At 44.0% G+C, this 24,576-nt stretch overlaps 1 protein-coding gene across 5 annotated transcripts; it reads left to right on the top strand.

Annotated features, from left to right (window-relative positions):
- The first annotated feature begins 3,037 nt into the window (after nucleotides 1-3,037).
- LOC131471106 (protein SOGA3-like) lies at nucleotides 3,038-24,576 on the top strand. Of its 5 annotated transcripts, XM_058647409.1 has the most exons (13): nucleotides 3,038-3,226; nucleotides 4,303-5,095; nucleotides 5,294-5,518; nucleotides 5,616-5,774; nucleotides 6,956-7,027; nucleotides 7,281-7,600; nucleotides 7,777-7,936; nucleotides 8,270-8,339; nucleotides 8,541-9,087; nucleotides 9,190-9,319; nucleotides 9,446-9,826; nucleotides 11,266-11,401; nucleotides 13,468-13,578. In XM_058647409.1, exons 2-11 carry the CDS (start codon nucleotides 4,355-4,357, stop codon nucleotides 9,554-9,556), a joined length of 2,535 nt encoding a protein of 844 aa, XP_058503392.1. In that variant the 5' UTR covers nucleotides 3,038-3,226; nucleotides 4,303-4,354; the 3' UTR covers nucleotides 9,557-9,826; nucleotides 11,266-11,401; nucleotides 13,468-13,578. The 5 variants fall into 5 exon arrangements, with proteins under 5 accessions (XP_058503392.1, XP_058503391.1, XP_058503390.1 ...); XM_058647408.1 differs by lacking the exon at nucleotides 11,266-11,401 and having other exon boundaries at nucleotides 13,468-13,556; XM_058647405.1 differs by lacking the exons at nucleotides 3,038-3,226; nucleotides 4,303-5,095; nucleotides 5,294-5,518; ... (7 more) ...; nucleotides 9,446-9,826; nucleotides 11,266-11,401 and adding exons at nucleotides 11,456-13,124; nucleotides 18,026-18,328; nucleotides 19,398-19,940; ... (2 more) ...; nucleotides 23,075-23,110; nucleotides 23,193-23,282 and having other exon boundaries at nucleotides 13,468-13,635.

Here is a 24,576-nt window from a genome sequence, read left to right as displayed (position 1 = left end):
TAGGGATACCACTCCATGTGTTACGTGTTGTCACACCACTTCATGTAATCTCATTAATGTGTACATGAAAATGTAGATTAATGTCAGGCGGTCTTAATGCTTTCATTCAAATGTCTGTTTTGATTAGAAACAGAATGACTTCACCCTCTCTATAGAATAAAGACCAAACACAAAACCTCATATTTAGTAAAGGTTTGTGTAACTCCACAACTGACCGACTGTACTTCATTCTATGTTTGTTTGAATCTGCGTTTCTTTAGTTTAAGTGTCTCCTTCAGTAAAATCCCCCTGGGATTCACGACAAAGAAACAATTCTCCTCCCACTCACAGGCTCAGCTGATATCAGGAGCACAAATGAAACTGGAGACAAGCAACTGCTGTTGTTGTTGTTGTTTTTTTAAAAATGCCTCATGGGAGAAACATATTGCAGCAGTGAGGCACTATAATTATATGTTACCTGTTTCATTCAAACATTTTCTGAATATGACTCTTCTTATGCACCGGTATTCCTTTGCAGATACTTGCATGACACCGCAGATAGTCTCTGATAATTTTCCATGTAGTGTCAGACATGGCCTGGAATCCCTGTCTGCACGTTATCTTACTGTGGTGATAATGAGTAACAGTGTAAGGGAGAAAGTGAGAATGACAGAGAGACTTGGGTGTGTGAAATGAACGAGGGTTTTTATTTTTAGGGTGAATATTCACCAAGGCTTCCCTCTCCCTCCCTCTCTCCCTCTCCCTCCCTCTCTCCCTCTCTCCCTCTCTCTCACACACATACACACAAAAACCATGACAACATGGGAGGAGTCCTAGAGTGTGTTGTGTCAGTGTACATAAATACTGAGCTTGTTCTTTTGGACGTGTGATGTAAATGTCACGTTCACAAGTTATTTATGCTCTAATGCGGGATGAGATATATATCGAGTCAACTTTCATTCACAAAAATGTTAGGATGGGGTGATTCAGTACAGTAACAATGACAGTCTATCATCCAAGGTGATCCACAATACTTCACAAATGACATATTAATAATAAGACACTTTTATAACCTAACATCACCATCACTTTAAATAGAGAACAATCAGTAGTTATTAGTAGAAGCCGCTATAATGGAGACATCTGTCACTTAAATGTAAGCAAATCACTGAATAGCCCTGGGTCAAAAGAAAGACAGGTGGGGGTGTGATGAATGTGTGTGCGCATGTGTGTGTGTGTGAGTGAAAAGGAGTGCAAGACCCCAAACATCTGTTATCCCTTTCAGACAGAATGGATCATCATTCTTGGCCAAAGCGAGGGCCTGATTGGCCCTGCAACGTCTTGTCTGGCAATTAAACTGCAATTAATAATAGAGAACAGTCTTTTTTTTTTTTTTGAATGGATCGAGATACTGCGGAGTAAAATCCTGCTGTGACAGAATCAAATAAATCACATCAAGAGGTGAGAGCCCAAAGAGCTGTTGTTGTTGAAGAAGCCTTGGCAAAAGCCAAAAGCTCTGCCATAAAATTCTCGGAGCAGTGCAATTCCAAGTCAATTCCCAGCACTTTCTGTTGAACGTATTACTTTACTAACACAGAATTGGTGGATACAACATCACTCCACCTTCTCTGCAGTCGACAGATGAATACTTGTATAACAGAGCAACTGGAGAAAGGCCAAGGATTGAAAACTTTTAATGACTGGTCTTTAAAAGTTGTTTCACTCTAATTACACTTTCTATTCCCTGACAACTCTCACAGACATTATGGGGAAAACGGTTGGCAGGCAGCACTTGAAATGAAAAGTATTTGTCCCTTGACAGCATTTTGCCTTATTTACCCCTCTGCAAATGAACACCAAATTGTTTCACGAATGTTTTCTGGGCATTTTTGGAACAACGTATGCTCCGGTTTTAATTTGAAAGGCTTTTGTGAGAACGCTCGAACGAGATGGCAGATAGAGGCCAACTAACAACCACTTTGGAAGTACAGACCTTTTTGAAATCCCTGAACCACAGCCACATGGCGTGAAAATGAAGAACTCCATGACTAAAGTGCATATTTCACTAAAATCCAATCCAGAGACGGATGAGTCATTTGTCATCACTGAATCAAAGTCAACGTATTGTCTGAACATGAGCAAAGTACAGGATGTGTTTCAACCTTTAAATTAAAATCTAATCAATGGCTGTATACATGGTGAATAATGGTATTTGTAATAGTAGTTTAGTTAAGGTTACACATAAAATGTTTATTGTTAGGAATAAGATTTTAGTTGGGTGCTAACTAACCTAACCAAGGGTGTTCAAATGAATAAAGGTTAATGCAGTGTCCTAAATAGTAGCTGTAAAGCTGCAACTAACGATTATTTTCATAATCGATTCATCGATTAATTGTTTCAGCTCTAAGTAGCTGCTCAAACCTGTGCATATGTGTGTGTATTTATGTTTATAGCCTGAGGACCTTTTCTGATATACAATTTGACATTGTCAGGATTAGTTGTCCTCGTGTGGACCAAAGGTTTGTCCATATGAGGCAGAATCTTATTACTGAGGCTCTGGCTAGGATTAGCAGTAAAATGTGAATTGTGCTTGAACTGGCTATTGGTCAAGGAATGGCAGTCAGTGTAGTGTCCTAACAAGAATAGCTACCCAAACGTGCACACGGTGTGTGTGTGTACTTGCATTTCTTTTACTTTACTTAAGGACCTTTTCTGGCACTAACACTAATCTTGTCAGGAGCACAGTGGAGACCGAACCTGGTCCTAATGAGGCAGAACCTAATTTTTGAAGGAACGTTTATAGGGCTAATATGAATTATGTTTAAGTCAAGGTCCCTAATGCTCTGGTTAAGCTATGTGTGTGGATAAACCCATCTTTGTGAGGACATTATAACATTGTGAGGTAATTTTGGCTGGTTTTAGGGTTAAGGTTAGAATTAGGCTTAGGTTCGAATTATGGTAAAGGGTCTAGGAAATGCATTATGTCTGAGTGTCCTCACAAAGATTGAAAAACCAGCATGTGTGTGTGTGTGTGTGTGTGTGTGTGTGTGAGAGAGAGAGAGACATTGTCTTCCAATGAGAGCAGTCTGCTGCTTCGCCTCGGCTCAGCTCTCCTCCCTGTCGATGATGTAATGTCATGAATATTGAAACAGGTTGCTCGGAGCTCGGGGGGCGCTAGAGTCAGCAGCATCCCTTCTGCCTCCTCATCACCACTACCCTTCAGCATCCGACGAAACACCAAGTAAAGGTAAGAAATTTATCTGGAGCTTCCCGTGTTTGACCCACCCTTGTCTATGAGCACGAGGCGTGTTCTTTTTTTCTTTTTTCTTTACATGAACGTGTCTCGTGTAAACCTGTATGAAGGGCAAAGCAGTGACTGTGGTCCACACACCGTGTTCTGTGCAGTCAGGCCTCTGTGTTGTGTGCTGATTTACTGTTGCTGCTCCTACTTGTTTTTATATATAGAAAACTCTCTAGAGCTGCACTCACCCGTATTTAGTCCAATTTAAGTTGTCTTCATTTGATCAGCGCTCAGTGGGAGACTGCGTGGGAGAGCCTCTGTGACTCGCCAGTCGATGTTTTTGCTTTTCAAACCAAAGAGACAAAGAGAAAAGGGATTTAAACTGTCACCTGTGCGGAAGCTTTTTTTTTTAAAAAAAGATGCTCTGCTCAGTGCTGGAGCTCAACGTCCATATATGGCTAATATGAGTCATCGATGTTGTTGGGAAAGAGGAGTTTAATGATGGCTGACAGGAAGTGGCTGTCTCAGCAGCGTGGATCTCTCCTCCACTGTCTTGTCAAGTGTCTGGATCATCCTTTGTCTCCAGGTCTTTTTTATCAGATCAAAGGCCACAGAATCTGCCGTCTGTCAACAGAACAAGTAGCTTTGCTTTAATTGGCTGCTGCTGCTGCTTAGGTTGTAACAGCCAGTGTGACATTGTCTTCTCTTTGCTCTGTCTCTACATGACATAAGTATGGATTGCTTCATTGCCCGAGCTGCAGCTGATCTCCCACACGCCTCATCAAAGTAGGGCTGGATGGCCGACTGCATAATCACTAGTTATTGCCTGTTTCGGTGCGCTTTGCACTGACAGTCGCCTAATTAAGCTCAGGCTAATGGAGCTCCATCTAAATCTGATCTTTTAAAATAAAGAACTTGTTTATTCAGTGCAAAGTTGAAAAATCCATTCCACGTTCATTTATTGCTATTATTGTTTTATTTTTGGTTTTCTTTTCTTACCCAAACACGAGCATTGAGCAGCCCACTGTGGCAATACAAATACCAATTCATTTTAGGACTGAAAGGGCAATTACTGATTACAGATACCGGTGAAGGGAATGGATGCTGCTGAGGATGAGCTGAGCCTCTGACACCATGATGAACACGTCCTCCTCTGCCGATAGCGCGCGGCAGCCAGACAATAGCAGCCGCAAGCAGCAGCAGCACCGCTCCTCATCACCGGGCGGACCCAAAGAGAGTGGATCCAAAGCTGGTCAGAAGGCCAGCAACTCGTCAAAACTCGTCACGTCAAAGCAGGGAGGAGGTGGTGGAGGTGGAGGAGGGAGAAGCAGCCGAGGTCATTCTCCTGTTTCCGCCGGCAGGGAGCGGCAGGCCGGAGGCGTTCCTGCCACAAGAGGCGCGGCTGCTGTCCAGGCTGCTGGTGCTGAAAGCCCGACAACGAGCAGAAGCGTCATCCAAACACCAGACGACCCCTCCCGCTCTGCCGCCGCCGACGCCTCCTCGCCCTCCAGCCGCGTCGTCTCCGACCAGCCCTGTGCATCCAAGTCTCCCAAACTGAGGAACAAAAACCCGAAAGGAGGGGAGGCCTCCTCCTCCGCGGCGGCGACGAGTGGCAACAAGAAGAGCTCCAAAGCCACCGTAGGCTGCGGACCTGGCTTCTGGAAGGAGGGATGCTTGCAATCCGAGCTAATACAGTTTCATTTGAATAAGAGCCTGGGCAAGAAAGGAACAAAGATGCAGACCAAATCAGCATCACCACCGGCCTCAGAGCCGGAGCTGTCCCCCGAGCGCGACAGCCCTCAGCGGGCTCCACAGCCTGACCAGGGACTGGAAGATGAGCTGGAGAGGCTGGAGGATGAAAACGAGGATCTAAAGGTAATGTGGTCATCTATTTCAATTCTGACAGTGCCTTGTAGCTATAGCTGGTCGTTTTTAACGAGTGCAATAGTCGCACCTGTTGTTAGCATATGCAGACTGCTTCAATTAACCCTGTAACAGCTTCAGGCTTTGTCCTGAAAAACATGTTTTCAGTCACTTAGAGGCATTTCATTTGTCCTCTCTGTTTCTTGTCAGAATGAAATCGAGGAGATGCGGGCAGAGATGGATGAGATGCGCGACACGTTCTATGAGGAGGACGCCTGTCAGCTGCAGGACATGCGCAGAGAGCTGGAGAGAGCCAACAAAAACTGTAGGATCCTCCAGTACCGACTTAAGAAGGCTGAGAGGAAGAGGCTCAGGATCACAGAAAGTGGCCAGGTGGACGAAGAGCTGCTCAGGAGTCTGGAGCAAGACCTGAAGGTGAGTCTCTGGCGTTATTCTGCTGTGTGTTCTGTATTCACAATCAATCGATAACGATTTCCATGTCCTCTCCTTTGTCTCCTGTCCCTTTTTCCAGGTGGCGAAGGATGTGTCTGTGCGCCTGCACCATGAGCTGGAGAACGTGGAGGAGAAGAGGACAAAGACAGAGGAGGAGAATGAGAAGCTGAGGCAGCAGCTAATAGAGGTGGAGATCACCAAGCAGGCCCTGCAGAACGAGCTGGAGAAAGCTAAAGACGTAAGTGCTCCTTTGATTGTTCCACCTTTCAGTGAGCGTGTGCTGGAGAAAAGACAATATATATATATATATATATATATATAGTCACTTCTAAGAGAAAGTTGGATAATGGCTGAGGTCACTTTATGCAGTGCATAATATATGACTCTAGCGTGCATTGTAAATGCATTTTGTGAAGTGTGTTTGTATGAGGTATTGACACATTATCAACAGCACATTGCTGAACATGCTGCCATTTCAGGGAACCAGCCTGAGACCTGGGCTGCCAACAGGGACAGAGGGCAAAACAGATTTTAGCCACTGAACGAAAAAATTCACCCAATATGTCTGCTTCAGTCAATGATATCTTAAGAATATGTAAACTGAAGTTTTTAAAGCGCTCTCTCTCTCTCTCTGCGCCAACGTCCACAGAGAAAGAAATCAGTTTTACATAATTACACACAGGAGTTGTTGATCCACTGCGTAAATGTTTTGTTTTGTGACTTCAGCATTTTAAATCCTTTGCTCATATTTACCAACATTTTTTTAGACTATATTATATGACTATTATTAAGGAGTATTCTGCAGACCAGGATAAGTCATGGCAGAACTGGATCTTGTATATAAATATGAATTTATGAGCCTTTTGTTAAGTGGTTAAATCTGGCAGCCATGTTATCAGTGAACTTGAGTCTCCAGGTCGCAGGCGTGTTCATGGAAACGTTGGTGTGTTCGGATGCACATGTGGCGAAATAAATGTTGATAATGTATCAACCACAACCACACTTGAGCTGTCAACTTGAAAGAAGCTCCCCTAATTAATTCCCGAAAGCTAAAAATGAGTGCTAAGTATTGAGTACAGTTCACTGTCTGTGCTGCAGCTCACACTGGCCGGCAGCACAGTGACATAACAGATTTGTGTCAGATTAATGACATAAAAAAAAGTGCATTTAGAAATGCACGTTCTGCGGGTGTTTTTCATTTAATAGCTATAGAATTTGCACTGGCACTCAGATCAGCATGAGCTGAATTTACCATCAGTGTTCTGGAGAGTGAGTTAGAGTGGACCCTTTTTTTTTTTTCCATTACCGAGAGTTCACTATGTTCCATACATCTGGATGATATCAGTCACTCCAGTAAGAAAACACTGAGCTGCTGCTGCTGCTGCTGCTGATGTAACCACTGCTGATGTTTCCCCGCAGCTCTCACTCAAAAGGAAAGGAAACAAGGATGGACCGAAGGCAGAGAGAAGGATCCCACAGACACCGGTCGAAGTGAGTCAACATTTAAATTAGTTAACATTAACACTTAAGCCTCCGCTAAGTCTTTGCATTAACATTTTACATTTTGAGCCACTGGATCCAGAAGACATTCTGGATCTGTAAAGAACCTAACTTCCTTATAGCTTTTACCATCTTACATAAATACTTTGTTTTTACTTCCATGTAGATTTTTTGCAAAAATACATTTACTGCCCATGAGACTGTAACCAAAAGGTAAATACACAATCTCCATCCCTCTTCATAGGAAGAAAATGAGGATCTGAAATGCCAGCTAGCCTTCATCAAGGAAGAAGCCATCTTGATGAGGAAGAAGATGGCAAAAATCGACAAAGAAAAGGACAGACTGGAGCAGGAGCTGCAGAAGTACCGCTCTTTCTACGGGGACGTGGATAGTCCTCTGCCTAAAGGCGAAGCTGGAGGTCCTCCCACCACCCGTGAATCAGAGCTGAAGCTCCGCTTGCGCCTGGTGGAGGAGGAGGCGAATATCCTCGGGAGGAAGATTGTGGAGTTGGAGGTGGAGAACAGGGGGCTGAAGGCTGAGCTGGACGACATGAGGGAGGACAGGTACTTTGCGATCAATGATTGAAACCATTTCTGGTCCAAAAGTAGTGATAGTTGTAAACAATTACATTACAATATCATGGAGAATTGATGAGGGTAATGAATATAAAAGTAGAAGAAAAGAGTGAGACGTAAATAAACCTGCACATAAATCAATGCTTTCACTTCTCCTCACCTAGTATGGCGGCAGCAGGCTTGGACGGCTCTGGCAGTGACGGTCAACAATGCAGAGAGCAGGGCGAGGCTCTGTCCGAGCTGAGGCAGCAGCTTCAGCTGGTCGAAGACGAGGCAGAACTTCTTCGCAGGAATCTAGCAGATGTAGAAGAGGAGAACAAAAAGGTATTATTTTGATTGCACCCGTTTCCTGACCTGTGTAACTCATTGTTGCTTTAATATCCGGATTGTAATGTTAGTAACTTTTACACACAAAGGCGCGTTACTTACTGCCTAGCCCTGTCTTTTGTTAGCCCTAACCCATCACTAACACTTGGGTCGTATTCAGGGGTTGGCCAAAACAACCCATAGTTACACACATACACATACACTTATTTAATTTCTTCTAATAAAGCCTCCTAATTGTGACATACTGGACGTTCAAGTGCATCTTATAAAAAACAGCTGTTATGTAAGTCTCAGTGATAATTATTATTATTATTTATTTTTCATCTTTAGGTGACAAGTGAACTCAATAAACTGAAATACAAGGCCGGATCGCATGAAGTCGGATCGAGACATGGAGGAGGTTTGTGTTTCTTTCTTTTTTCACTGTCATTGTTGATGGAGATGAGTCAACAGCAGAACAAAGACTCTCTCTTCCTCTTCTTCTGTTTCAGCTGCATGTATCAGATAGAGAATGTGTTTCACAAAGCCTCCAGGAGCTGTACAGCACAGTCTCATTTACAGAAGTGTTCCACTTTTCATTGCCTCCTTGTTTCATCCCCAGGAGGAGCTGACGCGGCCAAAATGGAGGCCCTCCAGGAAGAGCTGAAAGCTGCACGTCTGCAGATCAATGAACTGAGCGGCAAAGTTATGCAGCTCCAGTACGAGAACCGTGTGCTGCTCTCCAACATGCAGCGCTATGACCTGGCTTCCCACCTGGGCATCCGTGGCAGTCCACGGGACAGTGACGCAGAGAGCGATGGAGGACGGGACGACGACACCCCCTCTGCCTCAGCCTCTTCCCCTCGTCTCCTCCCACCCCACCGCAAGCGTGAGGGCCCTATTGGAGGGGAGAGTGACTCTGATGAGGTGAGGAACATCCGGTGCCTCACCCCCACACGCTCCCTTTACTCACCTGTGGAGAGCCGTTTTTTATCCAGAAGCCTGAAGGACCGCCAGCAGATGATAGACATCCGCATAGAGGCAGAGAGGCTGGTTCGGACCATTGACAGGCTCATCGCTGACACCACCACTATCATTGCTGAGGCCCGAGTGTACGTCACTAACGGAGAGCTGTTTGCAAGGATGGATGAGGATGAAGAAGGCGGCAGGTAAAAATGGCACAAAACAACTCCTTTTTATTTGTGGAAATTGTATTTCAAGTTGTTTAATTGCTAATTGAGTCCTCTCTCTTTCATTCTCCTCCTCTACAGGATCAGAGAGCATGAGCTACTGTACCGTATCAATGCTCAGATGAAAGCCTTCCGGAAGGAACTGCAGAGCTTCATAGACCGGCTGGACGTCCCCAAACAGGAGGACAAACAGGCAGAGGAGCCGCTGTCTGTAAGCTAAAGCATAAACACTGCACGACTTTAATTTTGTGTCGACTAATATGCACTTATCTAACTGGTCATTCTGCCTCTCTCCCCTCTTCCTCCTTCCCCTCCTTCTATAACATCATTCATCAAGATGTTTCAGCCCATTATTTTGCTAATCCTCATCCTTGTTCTGTTTTCCTCACTCTCCTATGCCACTATTTTTAAATTGGTATTCCTTTTCACCCTGTTCTTTGTTCTGTAAAGCACACACTCGGTTACTGTATTTTTCTACATTTTCACAATTGCTTTTTCATTTATTTATTTATTCATTCATTCATTCATTTATTAATTTTTATTTATTTTATTATTCATTCATTTCAGTGCTGTTATGTTGAACACGTCACATGTCATAAGGTCACTCAAGGTACAGGAAACTATAATTTCCCACATACGACCCCAGCCTCTCGCGCACACTGATGCTTTCAACATTTATCGGCGAGTGAACACCGCGGAGCGACAGTGAAACTTTAAGGTGAGTGTCAGTGAACTTATCTGAATATGGGTAATGGGACATTAGCAGACAATCTAAGACCTGGTTTTAACATCTGTCATGACTGATTGATCACATGTTGACAGCATCCTTAGATGTGATGTCAAAAAACACATTTGAAGGTGGTTTGAGGAACCACATGGCCACATTCCTGAACATGCATGAAAGCAGTCGGTCCTCAGGACAGATTAGAGTCCACCTCCTCAGCAGACGTCCCACTTCTCATCTCAGTGCCCATATGTTGATTTAATTGAAGCCACTGTTGCATTTTGCAAGATTATGTTTTACATGTTATTTCATGTTACAGCAACATGAGTGGTGCTTTAATCAACAGCTCCTCTTAACTCTTTTTGATCGCTTTCTGTACAGTCAGAGTTGTTAGAAAATATAAATGTGTGTTTGGAAATCGCGCAGGAACGTGGCGGCACATCACTAAAGGTCACACTAGGAGATGCATCCACAACGCATGTTATTGCAGAGTGTGAACAGTTGTACTTGTGATTGGATTTCTCAGGATAAATATTAATACCAGGTCCAGTTTTATGTGCCACATTCACTCACATGTGTTTTCCCTTACTGTAAGTATAGATGCTGACTGACTGTGGCTGGGCTTTTCTTTTCACCAGAGTAAACAAAGACTGGTGACAATGTGTAATATTATTGCCCAATTTGCTCACAACAGTGTCAATTTAATGAGCCACATTAATTGAAAACGCATGTGTGGATGGGCAGGCCCTTTTATTGGAATCTAAACATGTTGTGGAGAGACTGAGAGAAGTGCTGAGAATCTATCCTGTTGATAACAGTTTAAAAATGTACTGCTCGTTTGTTGCTCATGCTTCGTAGATTATTGTTGTTTCATTTTTAATTTAATTTATCCAGGGAAGCCAAAAAAAAGGTTTAGCCACCCAACCACAAGGTTTTCCTCTGTTGGGTCTGTGAGCAGTACAGTGCTGGTGTTATGAGTGCCCTGCCCTGACCTGGCAGGCACACGCGCACACACACACTCTCTATAATATCACTGGCACTTATACACTGACACACTGTCTGATTCTGAAACAAACACTGACTCACACAGGGACTCTGGCAGGTTTCTCTGAGGCAGATGCAGATGTGTGACTCATCATGTGCTATTTGGAATGTGGTTATTTGACAGTCAGAAGAAGTGTGTATGAGCTGTTGCTCCGGTGCAGCTCTGAATAATGAACCAAGGAAAGATGAATGATGAGAGGCCAGTTTCACCAAGGACCTGACCACCAGGATGGAGGTGGGAACTGGTGGGATATCTGACGTCACTGATTAAGTCCAGCTGTGGAGAGAGAGGGAGCGAGAGAGAGAGAGACGTGAAGAGTTAATGAAAGCATCGTTTTGACTGTAGGCTCTCTCTCTCTCTTTCTCTCTCTCGGTCTCTCGCTCACCAGTTGGTTCTAACTAAGCCACTGCATTCCAGTTCAGACTTCAGCTACAGCTCCTCGACATGTGGACTCTCGTGGTTTAATCTCTAATGGTTGACAATTCATCACAGCTTTCGGGAGCATATTAAAAGAAGAGGGAGAGGTAAGGGTTCGTCATTCTGTCAAACGACACGTGCGTCGTGGCTTGTTTTTGCGCTCGAGAGGAGCAGAGCTCTATATGTAAGCATCAAAGTCGTGCGATACTATTATTGTGTAGCGAAGTAACAAAGTAACTGCTGCTGTTTTCAGGCCTGGTGTTATGCTACATTATTTCAAACCTGAGGTTATAAAAAAATGCCCTGCCCTCGTCCTTTCCTCGTGATAGCCAGCTCCTGTTTCACTAAGACTGTGGATGATCAATGCCGGAAGGCAGGGAGGACTCAAGGGTTGAGGAAACAGGAAAGGTAGTTAAGGAGCCAACGCATTTGTAACGACACCTTTTGCAACAGTGCAGAAGATGTTTCCTTCAGATCTTCCAAAACCGTTTGTGGACCATCCTATTAACTATTAACTCCTAATATTAGTATTAATCACAAGTTAATGTTATCCATATCATTCAATGTTTATTTAATAAATAAACGACTGGAAAAGTATTTCGCGTCCAATAATATATCACCCACCTGTGCGTGTAGCCTCTATCACACTTGTTTGTCCTCAGCCTGTGACGTTTTGTCGCGAGAGTTAATTTATTGCCATGGATACAGCGTTAAGTGGCGCATCCTGTGAGATGTAATTAGAGAATCGCGGTGTTGATGGATTGATGGACGGACGTGGCTCGTGCTGCCTCCTGCAGACGCCGCTGCGCTCTGACTCCTCCGGCTTTGGGAAAAGTAACTCATGGTTACAGGAGGTAAAAATACCCGCTGCTCTTGCAGTTCGAGGCTGTGATATTTTTGGGAACTTCTCCCATTCGCGTCTGAGTGGTTAGCCTGCACGTCTACTCCTGCAGCTCTGGGTTTCTGGACTCCTGGCTCTGTGCAGAAGAGAGAGAGAGAGAGAGAGAGAGAGAGGGACGCACAAGCACACACGGCGCTGCGCGTCTTGGTTTCAGCGCAAACATGTGAAAAAGCCAAACGCGCATTGACGATCGCAGCAGTGAGGAGGACACCGCGGGGCCCAGGACTGTGGCCCAGGAATGGTCTGACATTATCTCCGTGAAGACATGGAAGAGACCGAAGCGTCCAGTGCCGCCGCGTGTGTGTGCACTGTGGTGACTGGTGTCCTCGGTGCTGATGTGCAGCCCACGGCGGATTCAGCCGGGTTTGGATAATGTGCGCTTTGACGCAGAGTAAACGCAGAAATGGATACTCACAGATCAGATTGTCCATCAGCTTCAAATACTTTAACCACTTACGTTGTGTTTTAATGATTTATGTTGATGCGCTCGAGAAATGTGGAGTGCGTTAATGAACGGCTCTGGGCTGCACGGAGGGGGCGGTGCTGGCGGGGGATACGTCCCTTCTCAGGGATGGGAGTTTGTGCCGAGCTCCAGGATGGACAGGACAGACAGAGGCAGGGGGAAAGCCCGCAATCCGCTCAGAAGGATCTCCTCTCCGCCCACCGTCTTCAGTCAGGTCTACGAGTCCCAGTTCGGTACTTCAACCGGAGGAGGAGGAGAAGAAGGTGTACTTGGAACACAGCTCGAGATGCTCGGGGGACAAATGTGGTCTAGACCTGAATCACCTCAGCAGCAGCAGCAGCAGCAGCAAACACAACACATGCGACTTAAAAAGAAATTTGACGAATTGAAAAAGCGACATGTTCAGGACAAGGATGGGTGGACGCGTGAGAAGGAATCGTTGTTGAGAGAAGTGGCTGACTTACAAGTAATTGGAACTAATTACCACTTGAGTGAAAAGTCAGCACTGTGTTTATATCTGTGTGGGCCTTTGGTGTGTCTGTGGTACTCCAAAAATACTTAGGCCACTGTCTTTTTCCTGTTCTAATTATGTTGGTATGTGGGAAAATACAATTATGTATTATTGGAGTATTGGAGAATAACAATTTTAGAATATTCGTTCAGGCTAAACACTTGATAGTTGCACACACCAGTGTGCACAACAATTTGGTTTGTAGTGGAATGCTTTAACTTCTGTTTGGCGGAAGACAGACACTGCTTGTCTGGCATGTTGGGCTGACAAGACTGCTTCCAAATGTGTTTCCATGCAGGGAGGGGAGAACAGGAGGATTCTGCTGGACCTGAAGACGGTTTTGGAGGAAGTGCAGGCAGAGGTGAAGAGAGAGGAAGAGAAGAGGAGCGAACTCCAGCTGCAGTACACCAGAGACAGATGTGCCTGGGAGCTGGAGAAGGCAGAGCTCAAATGCAGGATTGCGCAGGTGAAGGACGATGATGATGAGGATGATGGTGTTGGTGATGATGATGACGTGTGGGTGGAGTTTTGGGGGCTGTATTCAAAGGGACCTGTTGCGTCAGTGGCAGTTTAATATGTGTGGTTGTGTGTGAGCGCAAACTGTTTATCTAGGAAAAGGTGCGACTCAGAGCTTATTTATCCAAAAGCAAAATAAGGGAAATATGGGGCAACCTCCCTGATACAAAATAAAGGATGCATTTTTTGACTTTAGATTCTGAACACGAGCATAGATTTGTTTACCTTCTAATGTCGATGCATGTGTGGCCTTTAGTTTTGTATAAGCTGGGCTTGCCACGTTTGCCACCCACATGACATGGTGATAAGTCACCCTGGCATCCCTCCAACTCAAGCCTCAGCTTAGACAAAAGATTTTCACTGGGGAGACAAACTCAGTGATCCCCGCTCAGCCAGACATAAACAGCAGGCTCAGCTTTTAACAACTTTCTCTCAGCAGACGAAATGTTAACCTGTGGTTACCACGGGCAGCAACCGTTAAGTGGTTCTCAAAATGGGGAGAAAATACACCGTGGTGTTTGCATACCAGTGCCATTCTGTATCAGGCATTACACACAACACTTAAAAGACCACTGCATATTCTTCAAAGCAAGGTGGCTTTTAAGGGTTGAGCATATCAGATAATGGAATTGTTTGCTCGGATGTGAAATTGATTTAGACTTTGATTTCTCTGTGTACTTACTTCTCTTTGTGACACTGTCCGTGCTTCTATGCTGACTGAATCCATATGGATCATATCACAGGCTTCAAACTGATTTGTCATGCGTTCACCTTTTAAATACAGCTCCCCCCTTTTGTTTTTGTCCGTTTGGAGCGAGTACAATAATCAAATAAGTCTCAGAAATTCTGTAATGTGGTGAAAGTAATAAGATCACAGAGGACCCAGGAATGCAACACAGTAACATGGCTTTTTCCAAGTAATGAACGACACATACTGTACTGTATATGGTTTAACTGCTGTGCGATCGCTCTCTCTTGTGAGTGGATGGCAGTGTTCTCGTTCAGCTCTTTTCTTTGTCCTGCTGGCTCTGTGCCTTCTCACAGTGTGGTTGACAGAGAACCTTACAAAAACAGACATTTACGGTTCTGTTTTGTGTTTGAAAAGCCCAGTGAGGCAGCGGGAGCGGAGGCTTGATCTACTGCAGGAGGTTATACAGTCATGCCAGTATGCCCCATACATGCACAGATGTTTTTCTTTTTTTTTACCAATATGCTGATGGACATATGAGGTACTTGAGTTATCTATCTCCTCTGAGAGAGGTCTGCCACTCTGAAGGCTAGAGGAGATCAAGGTGATTCATTTGGGATGTTCTTCTTTTTCATTTGCAATAATGTTTAGTCTTTGTTTTCTCATGTATGTGGACCCATACACGTACCTACGGTAACAGTTTTCAATATTAATTGCACAAACAGACCAAAGGAAATGACTTGGAGTGAAGCCTTGCTGGGCGGGGTAAGCTCCATTGTTAGCAGTTGTTTTGTCCTGATGCTACATCCTGCTACAGGTTATATTTAATGATATTTGTTTACCAAACGCTTATCAAAGGCTACTCATGAAGCTCAAAATACAGTGTTATGTGCAGTTTAACGTGAACTCCACGTCAATGAACGTATAGACTGACGGACGACAACATTTTTTTTCCCCCACTTCATCTCATTTGATAATGAGAATAAATTAGATGTAAGGCAATTCAGAGTTCTTGCAACCAGATTAAAGAATACACAGGAATGCATGTGGATCAGTGTAAAGTGGGTGAAACTTTACTTCACATCAAAGTGAAACGTGTGAGCAATTTCAACATGGGTGAGAAACTCCTCTGTCTTTTTACACATGTAAGCGAAGAAGTGTTTTTAGCTCAAACAGAGGGTTAAGGAGATAGAGGGTAATTGTGAGGGTGAAAGTTTGGATGATTAACTAATGAGTCAGCGCATGAGCATTTATGTGCGAGAAGAACCCTGTCAAAAAGCTACAGTGAAGACAGTTTGCTATCATAAAGGTATGAGTATTCTGCTCCAATCACACTTTGAAGAGAGAATGCAGCAGCACACGCTCCCAGTGAAGAAACACTTGGAGCATTATTCTAAAGCATACAGACATGAAGTGGAATTTACATTTATTGGGGGATACTGTATTTAAGGTAGTGGCACTGTAAGTGAAATGGCGTTTGCTTATTTTCCTGCTGAAGTTGTCATTATCTATTATTAACCAGGAGAGTCCTCATATGTCCACACACTCATGTTTCATGTATACGATTTTCCTGTCTTACATATTTTGTGGTTGGTTTACATCCTCTCACAGATCATCTGACTCTTCAGACATACTGAAGCAGTGCAGCCACAACAGTAATTTACTGAATTGGCCTCAGTTGATAGTGTGTATCACACTACTGTACCAGAAATTATTCTGAGTGAGATTTTAATGAAAGCACTGTGAGTGAATTGGATTTTGACTTCCTGTTGTTTTTGGATTTCTGGATATTTACACGCATATTTCTCTGCATGCCGCTGATTTATGAAAACTACTGGCACCTATAGGAGATATCTCACTCTGCCTGAGCAGTGAAGTCCCCCCTTCACTATGTCTCTCCACCTCCCACAGGAATGTGACATTGTAGGCCACTATTTATAGTGGGTCACCGTGGTGACACAGTTACCTTTATATACCCTGTGCCAACCGATGACAGGGTGGTCAGGACTAGCCGGATATGGCACACCGGGACTGTGCCATATTGAATTTGTATCTGTGTGCTTGAGTGTGTTTTTCAGGATCCAGCTGTTTGCATGTTTGCTTGCTCCACAACTTCCTCTGCCTCTGCTGTCCTAATCACTGACAAATGTACTACAGTCCATTTATTTTGATTCCAACCATCTTGTTTTTGCACTTTCGGTGCTTGTTTACATATGGGCGTTTAAATAGACCGAGGACAGCACCCATCATCACCCATCTGTAATTGTGGAGAACTTTAAGAAGAGTCACAGGCACACAGAAAGGGTTGACTTGTTTTCCTACACCATAATTTCTTGACCCTAGGCCATAGGCAGAAATAGCACCATGACCGAGGCTGGGACAATGTCTGTGAGGGAACACACTCAGGCACACTTGTATGCATTATCTCTCCTTTTTCTAAACACACACACACAGACTTGCACAGCTATTCTTCTTAGGACACTGCATTCAGTTTGGCAGCCGAAACAAAGTGTTATCCTTAACCTTAACCATAAACAGTTAATGCCTAACCCTAACCAAACAGCCTACCTAACAGCCAACTAGAGACATGTATAGTTACACACGCACACATGTACACATACACACACTAAGGCATATGCACATGCATAAAAACCAAGAATGTTCCCCTGCTTTTATTAGCATCAGACAGAAATGTACATATGTACCACAGAACGTACAGACCCATGTACTGAAACACACCCTCATTCTTTAGTATTTCAAAAGCAGACATTCTCGAGATCAGAGAATATATGTGGTACGCACACACAAACATCAGTCTTACTCAGTGGTCTTGCTGAGGTGCCAGAAAAACCAAAAAAAACCATCATACTTCAAAGTCTGTACAATGTAAATTTGTTTTGTAAAATATCTTTTCATTATAATTGAAGCGATAACATTCTTTTGGTTTGTGGTTTTGGCTGTAACACACTCAGTGAAATTCCCCGGGGAAATGCCCATGGTATTTCTGTGAATTGGGCATTTCATAACGACACTTAGAAACACTGTCAGTGAACCAAAAATGTCCAGTTGAACCTAATGAAATTGGCATTTTTGTATGGTCACTGTTGAAATCAATTAGAGTTAATTATTTATTGAAGTCTTATGACCAATATCTATGTCAATGTCCCCTCTTCTGAGTGTTTTTCTCTAAAAGGTGATACACCGCGTGTTGTTTGCCTGAGGCCATATGCATCCTCTGCAGACAGATTTTGCTGATCCGCCGTATCCTGCAGTGTATCCTGTGTTAGTGACGTACCATAGACAAGAGACGTGACCTTTGAACCAATATGTGTGATTTTTTAAAGAATATTGTCAGCTTTATTCTCTTCTCTTCCTTTCACTGAACCCACTCACACTCATCCCCATGGTGTGTTATTCCCCCACTTCCTCCACCTTCTCTTCCTGCCACTCCTTCATTCCCTTAATTCCACTCTAAACTCTGTTTCTCACTCCTGCCTTGCTTTTCGTCTGGATCTCATCCTCTTTTCTCCACCTAAAATCTATCTCTCATTAACATTGACTGCGTGTGTGTCTCTCATACTCTTTCCTTCCTCTCCTCTCTTTGTACTTCTCATCTGTGCTCTCTGTTCATGTTATCTTTCTTGTCCTTCAGTTGGAGGTTAGAGAAGGTACCGGATTGGCAAGTAGAGGGGTCCAGTCAGCAGCAGGTCTTGGTTCTGTGGCGCCGCGGGGCACTCAAGCGCAGTGCGGTGAGACCCCAACTCTCCACCGAGAGAGGGAGGAGCAGCGGAGGCTCCTGGCAGACACGCGCTCAACCGCCATGGACCTGCGCTATCGTCTGGAGCACAATGAGAGGGACTGGTTACGAGAAAAAGCTGAGCTTTTGGAGAGGTTTGACATAGAGAGGAAGGAATGGGAGACCCAGCTGAAAGATATGCAGAAGAAAATAGAGAAGGTATGATGGAGTGACTGCGTGGTTGAATGGAAATGCTGCGTTTGTCAAGATTCAGTGATTTATATATATTTTTTTTTCTTCCTTAAGTGTGTTACATCTCCCTCCTACACATCCTGTTAAACACCAACGCTGTCAAAACAATATCCCACATCATTGCAGCTGCAGAATGTGAGAAAAGGAAGGAGTGGAAGGGGAGGGTGTGGGCTCTGTTGTAGCTCTGACCTCTGGGCACTGAGACAAATACAGTGATGAAGACAGTCTGGGACCTGAGGTGTTATAGAAAGGGGAAGATGGCATGCAACAGAGGCAGAGTCAAAGTAACAAGACAGAAAAGTTAATCATGTGTTGTGATGAAGCTCAAGGCCAACAGCAGATTACAATCTGACATGGTTAAATCAGCAGATTTACAGTTTTTAATGAAAGAGGCTATACAGAGTGCAAAGGCACGGAAAAAGGCCTGCTATGAAAAGAACATGTGGCTCTCATTTGCCCCTGAGACCAGAAAATGAGAGGGGAAAACTGCAGAGGAATAAAGCAGACTAAAGTCCCATCGAGACATTGCATGATGGGAAACGAGCCCAGTCAACATGAAATAGTTACTATTTTGAGATTTCATGGTACGAGGCTAGAGGTCATCCATTTATGTGAAAGAATTTGTGGAATGTCTTTTTCCTTTTTTTTTTTTTTTTAGATGTGGTCTAAATATGTTCATAAGATTTGCTGCTTAGTTGCCTTTCCTCATTCATTATCTTCCTATATTAGAGTAGTTGGAGTTGGTGTATATTGGTGTAGTAGTAGTAGTATTTAATCATTTTGCCATTTACATTCATCATACTTTTATACTTGACTGATTTTCCCTCCCATTATGAGCGCCAAGGTGGAGTCATTTCAGAAATAACACAGTTTATAATTCTGCTTTGAGCACATTACTGGATAAACAGGTGTATTTGACTGTGTGATTTATTATTTATGATTTATTAGTAATTTAATCCAAGATCTAGTTTTCAATTTTGAAAACTAGATACATTTGAAAAATATGATGACATTTGTTTCTCTTTCCTGTTTGTAGCTGTACTGTGAAGTGAGATTCAAGCGAGAGGGGACCAGACTGGACAGTGATGATGTCGTGCACAGACTGAGCATACCTTCCACCAGCACAGGCTCCAGTTTGCTCAGCGACAACTCGTGCTCTGAGCCGCACAGCAGCAGCAGTCAATCGGAGCAAAGCAGACAAGCGTCGTTTCCTGGCTTTGGTCTCAGCAGAAACATCATTGACAGAGAGAGTCGTCAACATAGCCGTTTCCAAGTAGACAGCCTCTGTGACTTCAATATCGGTGGTCCGTTTTCTCAGAATGAACTGCCACAGCCTTCGCTGGTGGACGACTTGAGATCCAGGGGCACTTGGCAGCAAGACTTTGTTGATAATAAAAGAGTTTCTGTTGATACGACAGAGATGGCTGCTATTTTTAATGGAGCTCCTGAATGTCAAACGCCACAGAAAAATGCTTCGTATGGGAATGAAAACAATGTCCCTGTCAGTCCACAAGAAAGTCCTGTTTGGGCAGACCTGTATGGCAGTGACAAGAAGAGGAACACCACTACTCTTAATGCTGTAAGTGTTTCAAACCATTTCCTGTTTATGAAAGACATATGGGTCACATTAGACACATTAGTCTTTACCTCTCTGTGCTGTCAAATGCTTGTCTGATCACCAGTAATCCTGTAGTTTAATTTTTCTCCTTCATCATTCCTTGGTTTCTTCAGATTTCCAGTCCTCTTAATCTACCATTTGTGTACATTTCTCAAGCATCACTTAATATCCAGCTTGTCTCTTTGTATATCTTTGTCTCAGGCGCTGAAGGAGATAGCACGTGTAAGCGAGGAGCTCTGCAGCTACCAGGATGAGATCAGAAACAAGAGTGGCGATAAGAGGTAAATAAAATCCATTTTAACTTTCCGGTATCAACATGAAACTATGCTGCTCGCTTGTATTTATGTGCTTGTACAGATCAGAATCTCAGTGTCATGTCTGTTGTGAGTAGCTAGACATAGTTTAGCATGGCGAAATTAATTTAGAAATATGACATGGTTTGAAATGGACTCATTTAAATAAACTAAATGCCTTCTTCTGTTTAATTTCCTCCAGGAATCAGTCTGAATTCCTGGGTGTAAATGAGGAGGATGAACCTCCCTGCGACCTCAGTCAAATCTACGATGATTTCCGGGCCTTGGAGAGGGAAAACTGGATCACTTTGTCACCAGATAACACCTGGCGGGCCAACACTGTGAGTGACTCCTGGAGAACAAGTGCTGCTGATCCCAACAGCTGCAGAGACACACAGACGATACTCTCTGAAATAGACACAGCAGCTCCACCCATCCCACCACGCTCCTCCTCCTGGAACCTGAGCCCCTCTGCCCTAACAGACACAGAACTCCACATCCCAGAATCCCCCACAACTACAGCGAAAAGGTGCCACAGCCCCAGTGTTCTCGTGGACAGAAAGTGCAGTAGCCCCTCCATCGTCAGGAAGTTCGAGGCGATGCTACAAGAAAATGAAGGAAAGGTTTTCATTGATGGTGCAGTATCATCCTGCTCTGCTCCTGCTCACTCTAACTGCAATACGGCCTGCTGCCACAACCGCTGGTCCTGTGATGCTAGCAAGTTCAGCAGCAGCAAGTTATCTCCCTGTGAGACAGTACAGAAGAGTTTCTCTGAGGTGAGCACACTGAGTACTGCGAAAGACTTGCGCTCAGATTACAACCCTGGTGTCGGTAACCTCAAATATCCTGATCCGCAAACGCCTCCAGGGGTCACAGAATTACCTGTAGATGTATTGTTGTCCAGTCTGGAAAAAACACCTGTCAGCCCTGACCTCCAGGGCTCCAGAAGAAACATAATGCTGGAACAAAAAACAGCTGAGTTCAACCGAACTTTGTTTCAGGCTGAGATGGGCCGTGGTGTAAAGCAACAAGACAGTTTTACTATTACAGATGCCTCCTCTCTGGGTTGCCAAGCAGCAACAGACGTTTTACTGCCCAGGGAGACAGGATTTCAGCCACACTGTACTGATTTCAGCACCTGTGTTTTGGGTGTGAATCCTGAGGTCATATCAGATTCCACATTTCAGAATACTGAGGTCCTACCAAAGGGACTGAGATGTGGTCTTGAAAGCCAGGGGGTCAGAATAAAGCAAGACACCCCATCTGATCTTTTATTTGAACAGCCACAGGTTGGACTCAGGGACACCACCACAATAATCTCCCAGAGTCCTGCTCACCAGCCTGAGGTCAAGCACAAAGTTCAAACACCAAGCAGTCCTTCCAGGAAAACACAGCGAAGAGCAGCCACTGGGGCTGTCTTCTGTGAGCCTGTCTCGTCTGCAAATAACCAGCCAGGACAGAACATGGAGGATTCCAACTTGATGAATGAGATTCCACATGGAGCAAAGCTTCAGCCTGCAGCCAGAGTGGTTGCCCCAATCCAGCAGTTGCCTGTGGAGAACAAACAAAGACCGGTGACTCAGCCAGAGCACCAGGCGCAGCCAAGGCATGTGTCTTCACCTCCTTCCCAGTCTGACTCCACCAGGCATGGACCTCGAATGATGATCGACCATCCCTGGAAGACCCTCACTCTGGCGGCGTACCCACGGCCTGAGGGATCCAGGTCCAACTATGGAGCGGTGGAAAGAATTCTGAAGAATTACGAGACTGCAGCTAGGGCCCAACAAAGCCAGAGCCGACTGAACGAGATGACGTCACATCCTAACCTCAGTGTTGGGAAGCAGGAGACTGAACTAGACATGCTGGACATGGACCCTCCCACTCTAAGACACGTACAGACTTCAACCACCGCACAGACACACACTACACATGCACAGCTCAGCAGCCACACTGCCATGGGTGTGAAAGAGATTCAGCTTATAGTGCAGGTGGGTACAGACTGAGATGCATTCACACCTAAACATGCAAGCACAACATATTGTAGAAGCACCCGTCTTGCCATAAATCAGGTGACACATTGAGTGGGATTCTCCTCACATAAAATGTTAGTTTGCATATTGTTTAGACTGAAATGTTATTATGTCAAACTGCACTTTATAATGAGTAAGTTAATTATCAGTAGCCCGGAATGAACTTAGCAATTCAGTCCATCTCATGTTCCAATCTGAATTCTCTAGCAATTGCTGCTAACAGAGGACAGCTCCAGAGGGAATGTTGTTTATTTCTGGTATGTTCTAAGAGACAGAAGCAGGCCAAGACACCATTATATTCTGGGCATGTAGGTTATGCCTTTTAGTCTACTAACAAATGGAAGTGTTGATGTGGCATACAAAACTTGGCAAGAGGTCTGTCATCCTTAACAACTTGTCTTTTATTTTTCATTATTTTCTCCCATGTGATTTTGTGCTGTAATTACAGAGGTATCTGCAAGAAGCCAGCTGACTAAATGCCCATGGCAAACCACGTAAATAAGAAGGCTAAAGTTATTACTCTGCTTCAAAGTCCAGCACATGTCAAAGAAATTGTTTGGCGCAATTATCAGGCCAATTTAATTTGAACTCGTGCAAAGATTGTGATTCGTGGCACCACTTCAGTTCAGCCTTGACCAGGGAGCAGTGTTCAAAATGAACTGTGTGCAGTGAAGTGGCAGCAGAAAAGGAAGGGGCGTGCCTACCTTTTCCGTGAGATGTCATGTGGATTCATCAGTGGTCCTGTTTGAAATATACCTGTTGTTTTCCCTAGGGTCAAGAAGACTACAGATGGAACATGTGACAAAATGTAAAGTATCTCTCTGTGTGAGTTTGATTGGCAACAGGATGGTGTGATAATCCTAAATGTTAATTCATTTGTCTCTCCACAGGTAAATGAAGAGTCTTCTGTCTCCTCGTCCTCCGTCCCAAAGTGTTTCTCAAGGCCGACTCGTCCTGCCAACCGACGCCTCCCCTCACGATGGGCCAGCCGCTCCCCCGCTTCTTCCTCCTCCACCACCGCCCCCATCTTACCTCCATCCTGTCGTCTTCAGAAACCCACTTCCTCCTTTACCTACGCACACGCCTTTCACATAGAGACTCCAGCTCACTGTGTGTACGAACCAGAGGCCAGAAGCTTTCAATGACAGCGTTCTGTTGTACATGCCAAACACATACTGCTTCTCCAAATAACTAAAGACTCAGCTAAGTGCTCCAGCTGTGAGTTCATTAACTCATCGGTCGAATGTATATGGCATCCTGTGGACGCCACAGTAACTGACCAAGGACGGCAAGTGCAGGATCTCAAGAGCAGCTTGAGTTCAGCACAGCCTCAGCAGACAGTCAAAGGTCAATGCATCACCTTCCAAAGGATCAGTCACATCCGATGCCTCAGTCATTCATGCCAACTGTCTCTGGATATCCTATGCTCAGGTCAGAATTATAGCCTTGACTAGTGTAGCCTTCAAGATTTTACAACAACAGTCAAATACTCCTGTTCTATATAAAGTATTTATGCCTTTAAAAGTGATGCTAGCTCATATTCAGATGACCTACAATGACTTCCAGCCAAATGAAATTCAGACAGATGTATTTAAATTGTAAAGTATTTTGTATTTCATGCGCAACGTGTGCTTTTTGCACAAAATGGGATTTTCAGAGATGAAGGCAGTCGAGGCGATTTCCCCTGACATCACACTCTCAGTGTGCTTAACGGAGCAGAGTTGTTTCTTCTGCCTTCCTGAATATTACCCACAGTACATGTATGGACTGTACCTTGCCTGTGACGAAAATATTTCTTTATGCTCATTCTTTATGCTCTTTTTTTTTTTTTTTTCATGCTTACTCAAAAACATTCACTTGATATCAACAGATGTGAGTTCCTTCTTTTTATATATGTGTATATATATATATATACATATATATATATATATATATATATGTATAACTCTGTACCAAAGGCTGGTTTCTTTTTATTAATTTTCCTGTTTTGAAAGTGAAATTCAGTGTTTGTAATGGCATTATGTCTCCTGTCAATCCATTTCCACTTAAAATGTATGTTCAAGGCCCTTCACGAGAGCTTGCTTTTGTGTATAAGTAATGACGCGTATAAAACAAACTGAAAAGCCTTTTTTTTCTACTTTTACTAATTCTGAATGGTCACATATCAGGACACTCAGCCGAGTAGTATAGATCTTTGGTTAAGGTGGTGAATCATATCATGATGAAGGTGATGCCTTTGCTGTTCTTTTTGTGTAATAAACTTAAGAACCTAAA

Source organism: Solea solea, chromosome 13, assembly GCF_958295425.1.
Source record: "Solea solea chromosome 13, fSolSol10.1, whole genome shotgun sequence".
Lineage (NCBI taxonomy): Eukaryota > Metazoa > Chordata > Actinopteri > Pleuronectiformes > Soleidae > Solea > Solea solea.
Note: the sequence above shows the minus strand (reverse complement) of the source record. Positions and strands in the feature narration are given on the sequence as shown.

What these genes read in the sequence shown, in the direction of transcription:
- LOC131471106 (XM_058647404.1), top strand. Translation starts at nt 12,690, where the DNA reads ATGTGGAGTGCGTTAATGAACGGCTCTGGGCTGCACGGAGGGGGCGGT. An exon ending in ACACCACTACTCTTAATGCT is followed by an intron (nt 19,941 to 20,180) that starts GTAAGTGTTTCA and finishes TCTTTGTCTCAG; the next exon opens with GCGCTGAAGGAGATAGCACG. An exon ending in AGATTCAGCTTATAGTGCAG is followed by an intron (nt 22,261 to 23,192) that starts GTGGGTACAGAC and finishes GTCTCTCCACAG; the next exon opens with GTAAATGAAGAGTCTTCTGT.